Genomic DNA, 14205 nt, shown 5'->3' with positions numbered 1-14205 from the left:
CAGCACGCACCACGGCACCCTGTGATGGGATGGCATCGGGGTGAAGTCTGGCTGTCAGGAAAAAGCTGGAAAGCTGGAGCTGCGCTGCCTCGTGCAGCAACACCTCAAAGCCCTGCTGCTGACTGCCTGGAGCTGCGGGTCTCCTGTGGCTGGGCTTACACCAGGGCAGCAGGGCTGAAGTTCCAAACCGGCTCTGCCTCCACTATAAAACCACCCGACTGACTGGGAGGTGTCAATGCCAGTGCTGAGGAACCCCCTTTGCTGACAAGCTGGGCAGAGCACTCCTTCACCTGCGCTTCCCAACACAACAGGATCAAATCTAAATTTGCCAGTGGACAGCTATAGAAGCCCACAGATGGGCCACCATTCACCCATGCTGACGATTTTGGTGAGGAGCAAGTCTGGTCCTTGCTGACCCCTTGGTCCATGCTGCCTTGTCCAAAGGAGCTGTTTGGAATCACAGGGAGAGGCCATGGGAATGTACGGCTGAGCTCAGCCCTGCCAACACAACTCCTACAGCTCTACCCCGCTGGCTGATCTCTAGCGCTGGGAAACCTTACACCAGAAACACAAGTCTGGGAGAGCATCTGGATGTCTGTGTGTGCACGTGCAGGGCTGCACGGTGTGAGCCTCCTCCACAGAGCTGTCCTTCTAGTGCAGAGCTCCTGCACTAGGAACATCTGAACCTGCAGGATGCGGCCAGTTGGCCTCAGTCTGCGAGTCGGGTCAAGGAGGTGACGTGACGTGACATATCTGAGAGCACCCTGTCAAAAGACACCTTTCTCACCCTGGCTGTCAGCCCTCAGACATACCACAGGCGTGGTGGAATTCCTGGAACGTGACCAGGCGTAGAAAGGTGCCTGCTCAGAGCTCCAGCGCGTGGGCCAGGCACCCATCCCGGGAGCGGTCCTGTCTTTGGACTGCAAAGGGTTGAAGCGCTGTTGCTGTGAGCTTTGTTGCAACCCGGAGAGATGCCAAGAACCGTGTCCCAGGGTGGACGAAGGAAATGATGAACAAGTTATTAACCGTATATTATCAAACACCCACTTCAGAGGAAGGGCTGTGTTTATAAGTAATCCAGAGGCCCTCTCATTGTGATACTGGTGAAAAGTCTCCAAGCCACTGGCAGGGATTGGTTCCAAGCTCATCAGAACCAGCCCTGACTTCCCAGGCAGGGGATTCTGGCCACACAGTAGTTTGCACGCGTAGAAATTCCCCATCATTTCAGCACAACACATCCGATTCTTTTCTTTTGCAACACTGTCCTACAGACACAAGTTTCGTTTTGTAAAAAAATTTCTGTGGAATTGCTCCTTTTCCTTGATATTTTTTCTTGCAAGGAAACAAAACTCTTCCCACTGACTCAGGACTATCTGCGCTGAAGCTGCTGCCAACACCGGCAGATGTCTCCTGCAGCTGTCCCCATCAATTCAGCACCGACCTTCCCACTGCTTTTCCAGTCACACCAACACAGTAATGTGTTTTATGAGATAATATTTGATGTTTGCTGACCTGGAAGAAGCCACTAGCCTTAAGGGAGCCTGAATCATGTAGCTTTTGTATCCTAAGGCTTAGACGTGCATTTAAATTTCTCTTAGAAGACCAGTGGTGCAGAGAAGAATAGCGGGAGATTGGCAGGGATCAGCTAGGGCTTAGAGTCTTCTTATTTTCTGAGGTGCAAATTTCGCAACTATTTTTGCAACCTTTTGCTTTTCTTTTTGACTAATTTGTCTCCCAAGGCACGGTTGTAGATTGGGGCAGTTCAGTTAACAGCAATATTGCTTCATTCCTTCCCAGTTCCTTGCACAGAGGCTTCTAAATGTTATAAAGCCAACCTTCCTAACGCCCAGCTCTGGTAAATTCACCTCCTACAGCTACAGAGGAGAAAGCGAGGTGGGACAGATTAAAACCAGCCCCCAAATCGTGGGGAATGTCTACAGCAAGATGTGAGATGACTCAGAGATCTTAAAGCTGAACCCAGTGCTTGAAAGCTGGATCCTTCTTCCTACTTTAAATCTGAAGTAGGGAAACCACCCCCACATTTTTGCTGAACAGGGGAGGGGGAAACCCTGCCTAATTCTGCCATTTCAGCTGTGTAAACTAAGGAACATCATTTCAGTGTTTTACAGTGAGTTCTCGCATCGGTTTTGCCGGTACTGCTGGGAGTGACATCACCTGGTAGCTATGTCAGAACTGTAAAGGAATAACCATAAACTGCTCGCTTAAGTTTGAAAGTGATTAAAAACATCAGGAGGGTCACACATGGTTACTCAAAGAAGACAAACACTCAGGTTCATAGTTTTGTTTACACGAAGGAAAACAAATGTTGTAAGAGCGCTCTGCCCTCACAGAATATCCAAGCAGCACTTCAACATCTACACAGGGAAGTGCTCAGACATTCACAAGCCTCCCAGGAGCCAGGGGGAGAGACACAGGTATTTTAGCAGTTATAAGCCTGGGTGCACTTCCAGCTTCCCCTTGACACTAGATTATACTTGCACCCAAGTCAGAGATCCTTTGTAGCACAGCGACATCATAAAGAGCTTGGTTTGCTTCGAGGCTGGACCATGTACCACCTCCATGGGCTAATTCTGCTACTGCTTTTGCTGACAGGACACAGAAGCACGTCTGAGAGATACGTCCCCAGGAAGGGATGGAGCCTGCTGTCAGTCAGGCTATTATAAATTGCTGCTACCTGTCCCGGCTTCACTTCAGCTGCTCTGGGCTTTCCCTAGCACAAATGGAAGCGGCATCTCCCACGTAAATAATCTTAGCTTGTCAAGTCAAAAAAAATCATTCATAGAACAGGCATTCTTCAAAGCCTGATTTCTGGGGGAAAATTGCCAAGCATGAGCAATCCGTACGTTACAGCCTTTTCTCCCAGAAATCAGTATCCCAGTCAATGAAAGTATTTCAGCAAGTCTTCCCCCTGAAGGAATAAAATATTAAACCTTTCTATTCACAAAAGTTCATTGGTCCTGCATTCAATGGAAAACCTTACAGGGAGCCAAACGTTACAGAACTATGATTCTCCACCAAAAAATGACCTTGTTGTTTCATGTGCAGTTGAGTTTCATGGCAGAGCCCTGGAAGAGGCTGCCCAGAGAGGTGGTGGAGTCTCCTTCTCTGGAGACATTCAAACTCCCCTGGACACGTTCCTGTGGGACCTGCTCTGGGTGGCCCTGCTCTGGCAGGGGGTCGGACTGGGTGATCTCCAGAGGTCCCTTCCAACCCCATATCATTCTGTGATGCTGTGATTCTGTGAGTTTCTTGAAGCCTTCACAAGGCTACACAGTTACTTACGCTTTGGGCCAAATACATTCCAGAAGCAGCTCCAATCTCCTTTGTTGCTTTATGTCAGAGGTGTGTAAAGCGACTGTATAAGACATTGATATAAGGGACGTTTTTCACCACGAGGTGAATACGGGCAGGGGCTCAGAGAGATGCTGAATCTCCACCCTTGGAATGGGAACAGCCCTGGGTAACTGGCTGTAACTACCTGAATTGCAAGGAGTCAGGGGATGTCTTACGGCTCCCCCAGGGATTTGAATTCCGCCCCCGTTGTGTGCCTTGGACACACTCTGGGTTTGCAAAGCCGAGGCGCAGCTCTGCCCCCCTCCCCAGCCATGGGTCCCTGCTGAGTACGTGGAGCTGGGCACCCCAGCGCTCAGCCGGGTGCCTTGAGAGACAGATTGGGATAACCATCCTGAAGTTGTTTAGGCAGCAACCAGACATTTAATTCCTGAAAAGGAGCAGATCAGTACCTTGGAGATGAGAGGTAGCTCTATAGTGCCCTGCTGTCAGAGACAGTGTGATTCCTGTGAAGCGACTTTAGTCCGTTCTCTTCAGTGGCTTCTGTTTTCACCCATAAGCACACATTAACGTATAGAAATTTGCATGAACCCAGTTTTCACTAGAAATACGTGGGAACATTTCCTCCCTCTCACACAACAGTCCAAACCTCACTCTGCAAACTTTGCTTTGTAAAAGTGCCCATGATGTTTAAATTTATGTGACTATATATGTATGTATTTAAGTATGTTCAGAGTTTTATTCCAGACTGTAAGATTTTAATGAATGAAAAGCAGAAATATTTCTTATTACTTACGTAATTAATTGATATCAGCTATACTATCTAAGAGTGAGACTGTACTGGGCTCTTTGATGGGTATTTCTGTCACTACACCTGGACAATTTTCATACTGGAAACTGTCTCAGTCAAACTGCATCAACTGCAGCTGTGAACAAAGCTGAGAGACATGACTGAATTTTTGTTTCTAAGCTGTCGTGAGTATCTGCCTTCAGTCTCACACGTGAGGGCAGTCAGGAATCTCAGAGGGGTTTTATTTTTCCCTAGCTGTAGGACATGTTTTGAGGCATGGTACCTTGTCTCCTGGCTGTGGGCGCATCACAGATACACGGTCGTAACCCTTCCGCAGCAGGACCCAGAGAGCATCCAATTTACCCTGCAACCAAAAGAAACACAGTGTTATCTTCCGTGGGAGAACAGATGCGCTGTGCAGAGAGAGTGCAGGGACAACGCAGCTCAGACCTACACGTTCTTTACTCAACCATTTGCTGTGCTCATACAAGCTGCTGGAAAGCAATGGTTCCTCTCACAGCAATTTGCTCTGATCTTGCTGCAAGAGCAAAGGATGAAGGTTTCAGATAAGCAATAAGCAGGTATATCTGAGAGTCACCAGTATCCACATGTCTAGCCTTTATGTACTCTTCTGAAAATCTCCAGAGGTAATAGGTAATAGGAGGTAACTCAGATACCTCCCGGGCTGAGAGAGTCTAAACCTGCTCACCTCCTGACATCATCACTGGCAAAATGCTAACTCAATGCAGAAAGTGAATTTATACGCTGCATTTCCTAACTGCTCTGGCCTCTGCTGGCTGGCTGAGGGCCCTGCCTCTAGCTCTAGGTGACCGCTGTGACATAGTAGAAATAATTCTGATTTATGTGTCAAAACAACCTGCTGGGGAGAACTGACTGACAAACTGTCCCTGCAACTAGCCGAGCCGCAGCCGGCTGCCGTGTAATGGCCACTTAATCCCCATGTTGGCTACAGGCTGGCAGGAGAGCACTGGGCCACTGGGTTTCACACAGGCTCCCCCGTCCCACCCCATACATCATATTTGCATCTTTTCCAGGCAATAACACACGTCTTTCAGAGTCCTCCATTCCCGTGAGCTGGGTGCCAGCTGCCCTGCAGCTGCTCGACCCATTGCTCTGGTTTGACAAGCCCTTCACCTCCTTGTGTGGTCTGGTGCCCAAGCGCACACGTGTGCACGTGCACAGCCCCAGAAGAGTTTTTCTCAGAACCCAACACGTTGAAATCTCTTGCTGACAGACAGTTTGGTCGAGGTGTGGGGTCGGACCCCCCCCCCGCCATTCCTGCAGTGCTGCTCTGCAATGCAGACGAAGCGTTCACGCCTGATTGAAATTCAGCAGCCACACAAAATGCCGAGCCCGCGGTTATTTTCCAGATGAGCTGAAGGAGGCCAGAAGGAGCAGCACAGGGCTCTGCAGTGTCGAAGTATCCATGGAATCATCTGCTCTGAAGCACACCTCTGCTGCCAAAGGATTCTCTGCGATATCCTCATAGGCCAGGCTTTCACTTTCCAAATGGATTCAGCTTCTGGGAGATGTGCAGACGGGCTCACACCAGCGCAGCACATCGGCTGGCTCGGTGGAAGACTACAGGCATATTACAAGCTGAAGATTAATTTCTCGAACTCTCTTCACGTTTGACCCTTGGTCTGTTAAATACACGATACCCAGAGATTTGTAAAAATTTGAGGGGGTTAACAACAGACAGTATTTATTCAGCTTTCCATTAGTATTGCTCCGGATGAAACAAATGCTGTCGTGTAGAGAGCAGCACCAGGAGTGAAACCCCTTATTAGTCAATAAACTTTGCTGTATCTGCAGAGACGGAGAAAAGCTACTATGAGAAGGCACAAAGTTGTTCCTTGGTACAAAACTTCCTGTGGTCGAGAAGATCAAACCCAAAGACCTCGCTGCCCCTGACAGGCCTCAGAAACTCGTGGATAATGGCTACCTGTTTCCTGGAAATAAAGACTACAAAAATTCTGCGACAGCAGAATTGCCTCATAACTATCGCAGGACAAAATTAAGCCAATGGAAAGATAAGCTGCGTATTGCAGTGGTGGTGGGAAAAGAGCAAGTAGGTTCATCAGCAGTGAGGAAGCTGGTTTCCTGAGCGCCGGGCTCTCATGGCCAATGGTGACCTTCAGTGCCTGTGAAGGTGAGACCTCCCCGACAGCCAGGTCCTTCTGCAATGTTGGTTCTCTGCTATGTAATTAAAGTCTCGATGCACTCAACACGTACTCTTCCTTTCATGGGGACATAGAGTCTTTCTCTTTCCTTTTTGAGAAACCATTAGGGCCCAGTCCTCTTTGAGACCTGTCCTCCTCAACCAGTGTGTTGAGCCAAGGGTTCAAAGCTTCTTTGGGAGTTGGAGGGGTACATGGGTGGAGACAGACAGACAAACGGAATGACTGCATGGATCTTGTTTCCACAGGATACTGGGGAAAAGACTTCCTAAGGTGAGAGCCAGGAAAGTCTGTTATTCTCAGAGGAAGAAGCAAGAATCTCCTCTGTCAGACTCTTCTGCATTAGGACAGCACAACCTCTTAGACCTAAGGGAAGCCACCCCTGTCTATCCCAATCCATCTTTCCCCCTACATCAGAGGTGACTGAAGCTCTTGATCTCCTGTCCCCCCCTAGAAACTTAAGAAATAAATACCTTTTTCTTCCATTTTTCCTTCAGGAAATCAGAGGGAAAATTACAAGTTTCTATGGAACAAAAAGTCCTTTTCAATCCGCAGTCCTAATTTCCAAGAGCCTAACAAGATTTCTTGGGAAAAGTCAAGAGCTCCATCTTTGGGAGTCTGAATGGAGCTTCAAGATCTGCCTGAGACATCTGGGTGGAAGAGAGGGAGAATGGATCATGGAAAGGATGATGTTGCCTGAAGAAATGAAAATGGCAAGGCTTTCACTTGGAAAAATAAACACTTCTGTGCTCTTCAGTGGATGGGCTGTGTCTCTGCATTTGGGAACTCCTTTGCAGTTGAAGCACAAGGCTGCTTGGAGAGAAAAAGATCGGAAGGCAAATAAAGCTTTGAGTCCTACTGGATATGAAGTCCAGAAAGAAGAAAGAATCTGAGCAGATGACAAATGAAGGAGGGCATAGTTTCAGCCAGTGCTTTAACGTGATTGCATTCTCTTCCTGAATTAACAGTTAATTCAGTGCTGTATCGACCCTGGTCCAGTGAATGACCCGGGACCTAGAGTGCTCCTGGGACCTGGTGGTGTCAGAGCCAGATTTGGAAGCTGCCTATAAATCCAAGCTGCCCTCGGGCCCCTTCTAGCCAGGAAGCTCTGCCATGTCAGCTGCAACCAGAGACACGGGAGGCAGGGGCCGGAAAACGTGCCAGGGTCACACGGCTTCGTAAAAGCTGAAGTAGCTTCCCCTTAGCATTCACCTGAGGATCTGTCAAGTTTCTTAAGAAGTTTTCAGACTTGTCATTTTCTTTGGATTATTTGCACTGACCTTTCAAACTGTCAAAAGGGTATTTTAAAAGCAGGATAATCCAGTTGGCATCATGCTAAGAAGTAACGGCAGCAAATAATAATAATAACAACAACAATCTTAGGTGTCAGTAGCCACATGTGGTAGGAAATAAATCCCTGGAGCATTTAAAAAAGCAATCTATCCATTCTTAGCTGTCAACCTACCTTATAGATATTACTCTGGGAAGAGCAATAAAGAGGGCAGAAAAACTCCATCAGTTAAACTGGCAAAAGGCAGAACACTCCAAGTAAAGGCTGGCACATGTGCTGCACGGAGGAATGGCTTGTTGGCCAGCAAGATGACTAGCCCTAAAACGTGCATTTCCTGGCTCTGTCAGATCCAAGCTACCTTGATTCGCTGTTTCTGAAATTTAATTCCTTTCCCTCTTTCCTTGCCAATGATTTTTTCTAAGTAGCTTGTTACATGCATATTTATTTACCTTCCAAATAGGTGTTTCAACCAGTCCAGGGGATCAGGTGGAGATTTAACATCTGCTTTCACCAAAGGAGCCAAGTGCACTTGGAGCATGGGGATAAGGGAAAATTTAAGCTGAGTATCGGGAGACATTTCCTATGGGTGAGGTCTGGTAGTCTGTTAAATATTCCCCGCTGAGAGGTGGTGGAAGACTCTATGTTATTTTAAAAACCAGACTGGAAAAAGCAGTGAAGGAGAGATGCACGTTCGCAGTCCTGCTTTGGCTGAGAGTGCAGACCCAATGACCTACCCCTCCTCGCCTCCCTCTGCCTCTCCAGACTCTCCCATAGCTTCCCTGTGTAAAACAATGCGAATTCATCTTCATACACTCACATCTTCAGGACAAGAGCTCTGCCAAGTGTGCTGATGAATTTTGCCAATTTTGCTAATTCCTTACTGCACAGGGAGAGTAATAGCAGGAGCCCTGCTTCATAGGAATGATCCCCTCTGCTTTCCATGAGTGCTCACCATTACACACAAGGGAAGTGCTGGATACAGTTGTCCCATCTGCATACCCTGTCTTTTTGGGTACCGTTCAATAAGGGGTGTGGTGGCAATTAATAATTAGGTAAATTCTTGTCCACAGACAGATTCAGGCTGCTAAATACTATCCAGATGTGGAACACCCCAAAGGTATGGGAGTATTTGGATATGTGGTCTTGGATTGGAACTGTCCTTATACTGTATACAATTTGAATGGTAGATAAGAGAGGTATTTCTAAAGGAATTAAGAATATATATCACCCATGAGATACTCCTAATATTGTCGGCCCCCTTATAACTGAATTCTTGCTGTTATGAAGCAAAAGCTGTTCCAAGTCATAGTCAGAACTGAACTTGAACCCTACATACATTGAATCTTTTCTCCAAGCCTCTCTTGAACTTTGGAGAATTTCCAGGTGGGACACGGATCTGCAACAAACTTGGCTCCTCTGGTCAGAACTGATTTCTTACCATGCCAAATAAACTCTGAAAATTAACTGCAAGTCTCCTGAGGCTGCAATCCAACAGCGTGAACTGGTGAAGGAAGATGGGAGAAACTCAGCAGTATCTTCTATGAGAGAGGACCCAGCTCAACTAGTGATCTCAGGTAGTTGTACCCAACATGGATTCCAGCTGCCTCAGAGTGTATTCGGGGCTCTCTGTGCTAAAATCAGTGTTTCTGTCAGCTCCTCAGTGGTTAGAGTATGGCTTTGTGTGCAGTGAACCCTTCGGACTGCAGCATGCAAAAAGCAGCTGAGCTGCGTCTCTCAGCTGGATGAGGTCACTTCCACAAGCACACAGTAGGAGTGAAAAATCTCCCAGATGAGACAAGTGTTTTTTACAAACGCTTTGCACTGATGCAAAATGGCAACACAACACATTTAGGAACAAAGGAGCAGCTATATGGGACGGTGCTTACTGCATTCCCCACGCTGAACCGAGAACAGTCGACTCTCTAACCTGTCCCACTGTGGGAATGAATAACCTTCATGAACACATGTTGAAGTCATTAGAACACAATTGCAAATGGCTTGTTGGTAGGCTATGTTTATTAGATGATAATCTTTAAGGGGGAAAAGAGAGAGGGCATCGAACCAAATTTTCAAAGAGGCTCACATTTCCGTATCCTCCGGAAACCACTCGTACTCCCTTGTGCATCCTTGCCATTCCCATCACTGGATTTGAACCAGCTGCAAGATCAATGACGGAGCAAAGCAAAACACGTGACTGACCCAAGTTCCTACAGGCACTGCTTGGAGCTGATCAGTAACAGGATACAACACAGGGAAACCTGGCTGCGCTGTACAGTAATAGACCTGCTTTGCAATAACTTGGCTAGTAGGGTATGTCTGACTAGGTTGACTGCTGCTGGGGAGGAAGAAAACAGGAGAGTAAACCACTCTAATTTCCAGCAGTGAGGTGCTTCCCCATTCCCCAGCAGAAAGCTGAAGGGGAATACACTAAAGGTTTACTACATGTGCTACACACCCCCTCTTTGCAGGCTACTTGGAGATAAATTGCCTGTACAGAGTTTCTAAGACCCTAACGAGCATCTCCACTCTTCAAGATCTTCCAAGCTCCAGTGGTGCAAGTTTGCACTTGGATATGAACTGGGCATTTTCAGTCTTTTTTGGGACTGATAACTGCAGTGCTGCTGCAAATAGCCCCCGACTATTGGAGAGGTGAGAGGCAAGAAGGGTATTACCTTTCCCAAGAGTTACACCTTAGAAACAGGAGTGTGGGATTATATTTTTTTCTTTTCATTAGAGAAGGGAAGGAGGACAGCTTAACTACTGCAGACCCGAGGACAGCTTCATTTGTCCTGAATGCAAAAGAATAGTTTTCTGACACTGCAGTGCCCTCATACCATGCCCTGGATGACACGACTAGTATCTGTTTTGTGTGGTTTGTTTCTCTTAGTCCAGGAGAAGTGTTCACGTGTGCAATGAAGAGTTTTGCTGCAGTGAAGGATTCATTGCTCGTTTCTGTTCTGTATGCTGCCAACCTTTCGGACTATGCAGCTGAACCGAAGAACAGCTGCCTGCCCTTGGGACAGATGGCAGAGGAGGAGAGTGTTCCCAGTTCCCGTGGGCACTGCTGCGCAGCTTTGTGCTGCAGGCGACCTGATGTCAGTCTGAATTTGACCTTCCACACCCGGGACACTCTAATTCAGCCAAACACTTCTTGCAGGGCATCCCCTCCTGGTGAGGCCAGCGTGCTGCCGGGCAGCAAGCCTGCCCCTGTGACCCTGCTGGCAGACATCCATCAGCTGAGGACAACTCTCCCTGGTGACATTTAGCAGCAGATTTCTTCCTATTTTCTCCCCTGTTTCTAAGGAAAGAAGCTGCTATTTATTTTCTACATCTCAGGGAATATGCAGTGTGGACTAAAGGGGAAGCTCCCTGGAAGCTCAGTGGAGTCTGTGAGCACTTTAGGGAAGCTAGCTATGCTGCCAGAAAGGATAAGGATCCTACTCTGGTCTCAGAAAGTGATGCAACGCCAAAACCTGATCAACCTGGTGGGAAATTCCCATTGCCCTGTGTGGCTTCTTTCTACAGCACCTCCCAAGACACATGGTCAGTGGGACTTCCTCACGCACAGCTACTCTAGCAATACTTTGAGACCACAGGTTTGTGGACAGTTCTACATTTTAGCCTTGGATGTGAAAACACTTAATACAGACCTCCTGGAAACATCCTATGCAGTACAACGCTGGACTGGACTTACCTTGATGGGAGAGTACCACTTGCGAGGAGAGGAAGGCCTGCGCATGTTGTTCGCAAGGTTCCTGGGTTCAGGGAACTCGTATTCCTGTTCTGGCATCTTGACTCTGGCATTCTTGGCTTTCTCTAACTTAGCACCTTCTTCTGTGGAGCCTTTTTCTCCCCAGCGCACCTGAAAAGAGGGTATCAGGGCATGTTACCATAGTAGCTGCTGCAGAGTTACATCCCTGTTGTTATAACTAGATCCTGGTCCATATTTTCCCAGTGCCCAAATCCAAGGTGAAGAGGGAGCCATAGGCTGTGAAGCTTGTTTCTAAACTGGAGTCCAACCCTTAACTTCAAACTTCTCCTCCCTTGTAATTTATGAGAAATGCTCATAAGGAAGGTTTTCAGAAAAAGTAGAAATATTTCCTTGTAATTTGTATGGCAACACTGCCCCTGCATCCCAGGCATGGACTGGGATCTTACTGTACTAGAAGAAAAAGATGGTCTCAAACTTCAGGAATGCTTGGCTTTCAAATATTCCTATAAAAAACCAATCTGGGCTCAGATGTACAAAAAAGCTTAAAGTTTGTGCCTATCTCCTGAGGGTTTTTTTTGTGTAAATTGCAGGAATTATCACAGCTCAGTTCATAAATAAGATATTCTGATACATGAACTGGTATCTAATTACCTCCATTCGTTTGATGCCACCAACTCCTCGTCCACCATAATAAGAGGCATCTACTGTCGGCCATTTCTTCTTTGGAAGACCATCATCATCTTCCTCCTACAAAACAGAAGGAAGGGGTTGCACTGTTAGGAAGCGTGACTAGAGATGGAAAGGAATAGCCAGTCACAGGCTATGTGGTCCTTTGAGCCCGCTAGAGCCAGTGCAATCAAGGTCCTGACCTCTCCCTGGTTGTTTTCCAGAGGATGTACACTCATGAAAAGAAAATGTTTCACGTTATAAACACCACCACCACTTGAAAGGTACAGCTCAGCTCCAGCAGGAATGTGATTTTTGCCTTTTGTTTTGTTTTTTTAAGGAGACTCTTGTCTTTCATCATCATCAAATTCAGGGAAGTAAATTGTTTCCAAGTTGCAAAATCATTGCAGCAACCACCAAAATGGCACTCAGCTGAAGAGCTGGGGTCTTTGGACTGCAAGTCTGGTTGAAATGCTGGTCACGAGTGACAGTAGCAGGGATTCTTTGCCAACCCTTCACTGCGATCAGGATGAGAAAAGATGCTCTGAGAAGTGTTCCCTGGCCCACCGCTCCCCACGCTGGAGTGACCAAAAGGGGCCAGATAGACCACTTGCTGCATCGTAGTTCAGGTCTGACAGAAGCGGGGGGAAAGACCTGGGAGTCCTGGTGGACAACAGCATGACCATGAGCCAACAATGTGCCCTTGTGGCCAAGAAGGCCAATGGCATCCTGGGGGGCATTAGGAAGAGTGGGACCAGCAGGTGGAGGGAGGTCATCCTGCCCCTCTGCTCTGCCCTGGGGAGGCCCCATCTGGAGCACTGGGACCAGTTCTGGGCTCCCCAGTTCCAGAAGGACAGGGAACTGCTGGAGAGGGTACAGCAGAGGGCTACAGAGATGATGAGGGGCCTGGAGCATCTCTCTTAGGAGGAGAGAGTGAGGGACTTGGGACTTTTTAGTCTGGAGAAGAGAAGACTGAGGGGGGATCTGATCAACACCTATAAATGCTTCAAGGGTGGGTGTCAGGAGGATGGGGCCAGTCTTTTTCCAGTGGTGCCCAGTGACAGGACAAGAGGAAATGGGCACAAGCTTGAATATAAGAAGTTCCATCTAAACACGAGGAGGAACTTCTTTCCTGTGAGGGTGGCAGAGCCCTGGAAGAGGCTGCCCAGAGAGGTGGTGGAGTCTCCTTCTCTGGAGACATTCAAAACCCCCCTGGACACGTTCCTGTGGGACCTGCTCTGGGTGGACCTGCTCTGGCAGGGGGTTGGACTGGGTGATCTCCAGAGGTCCCTTCCAACCCCATATCATTCTGTGATTCTGTGAAAGCAAGAAACCAAGCAGGTCAGATTCGCTCCTAAGCAAAGGCAAATTAGGAGCACATTGGGAAACAACCCCAGCATGAATCCCATCACGGAGATGAGGATCTTTTGAGATGAGCTGGCCAAGTGCAATAGGATGGAAAAGTCTAATGGAAAAGTTACAAGAATGGAATGAGCTCTTATAATGAACTTCTGCCTCTGCTGGGGAGGCTGCCCACAGAAGTCCGTGTGGCTTCAGGGATTTTCACGGGCTTATGCCAGCAAAAGTCAGGCCCTGGGTGACAAATGAGACTTAAACTGTACAAATTTGCTGTGTTCTACCCTTACATACTGCAGGTGGAAACCTGTGGCATATCACCATACACAGTTAAATGCATTCATGACCCTGGCCTTCATGATGACATTCAGATGCTGTCAAATTAACAAATCAAGAAAATCTCCTTAAGTTTATTTAAAATAAGTCCAGCTAAAGTTCTGGCAAGTGTATTCTATATATTCCATATTTTTTGTTGCACTATATAACAACTCCACATATGTTCTGACCTATATAAGTGCCTTTCCCTTTAATTTCTAGAGTTCAGGCTGTGAACTGGCAAAGCAGAAAAGCAGAGTTCATCAAAAACGTGAAGTATTTCCTGTGAAAAATGTGGAGAGAAATGAAAAATGGTCCCTCTCTTTTTTCTTTCTTTAATTTTTCACAGAGATTTGGCAAAACTCCAAAACTTAGGAGCTTTCCAAAACTGGAAAAGCCAAAAATACTTTGAAATTGAACTCCCCAGTAGGAAAACCAAAAAACTGGGGGAAAAAAATCCAAGACAAACTATGCTTTTTCATGTCAAACAAAAGCATTTCTGTTTTTCAAAATACACATAAATTCGGCTGCAAAATTTGTCCTGATCTAAAGGAAGAGTGAA

The 14205-nt window shown here is 47.2% G+C and overlaps 1 protein-coding gene across 1 annotated transcript in view; it reads right to left on the bottom strand.

Annotated features, from left to right (window-relative positions):
- The window catches only part of ANTXR1 (ANTXR cell adhesion molecule 1), a 113559-nt gene that overhangs the window by 18711 nt on the left and 80643 nt on the right, over positions 1 to 14205 (bottom strand). The window contains exons 15-17 of the mRNA XM_074164108.1: positions 11958 to 12053; positions 11289 to 11456; positions 4386 to 4466 (exon numbers count right to left, since the gene is read on the bottom strand). Of these exons, the coding sequence (XP_074020209.1) occupies positions 4386 to 4466; positions 11289 to 11456; positions 11958 to 12053 (345 nt within the window). The remainder of the gene's footprint in view (positions 1 to 4385; positions 4467 to 11288; positions 11457 to 11957; positions 12054 to 14205) is intronic.

The sequence above is a fragment of the Numenius arquata genome, chromosome 26, assembly GCF_964106895.1.
Source record: "Numenius arquata chromosome 26, bNumArq3.hap1.1, whole genome shotgun sequence".
In the NCBI taxonomy this organism is placed as follows: domain Eukaryota; kingdom Metazoa; phylum Chordata; class Aves; order Charadriiformes; family Scolopacidae; genus Numenius; species Numenius arquata.
This window is presented reverse-complemented; position numbering and strand designations above follow the sequence as displayed.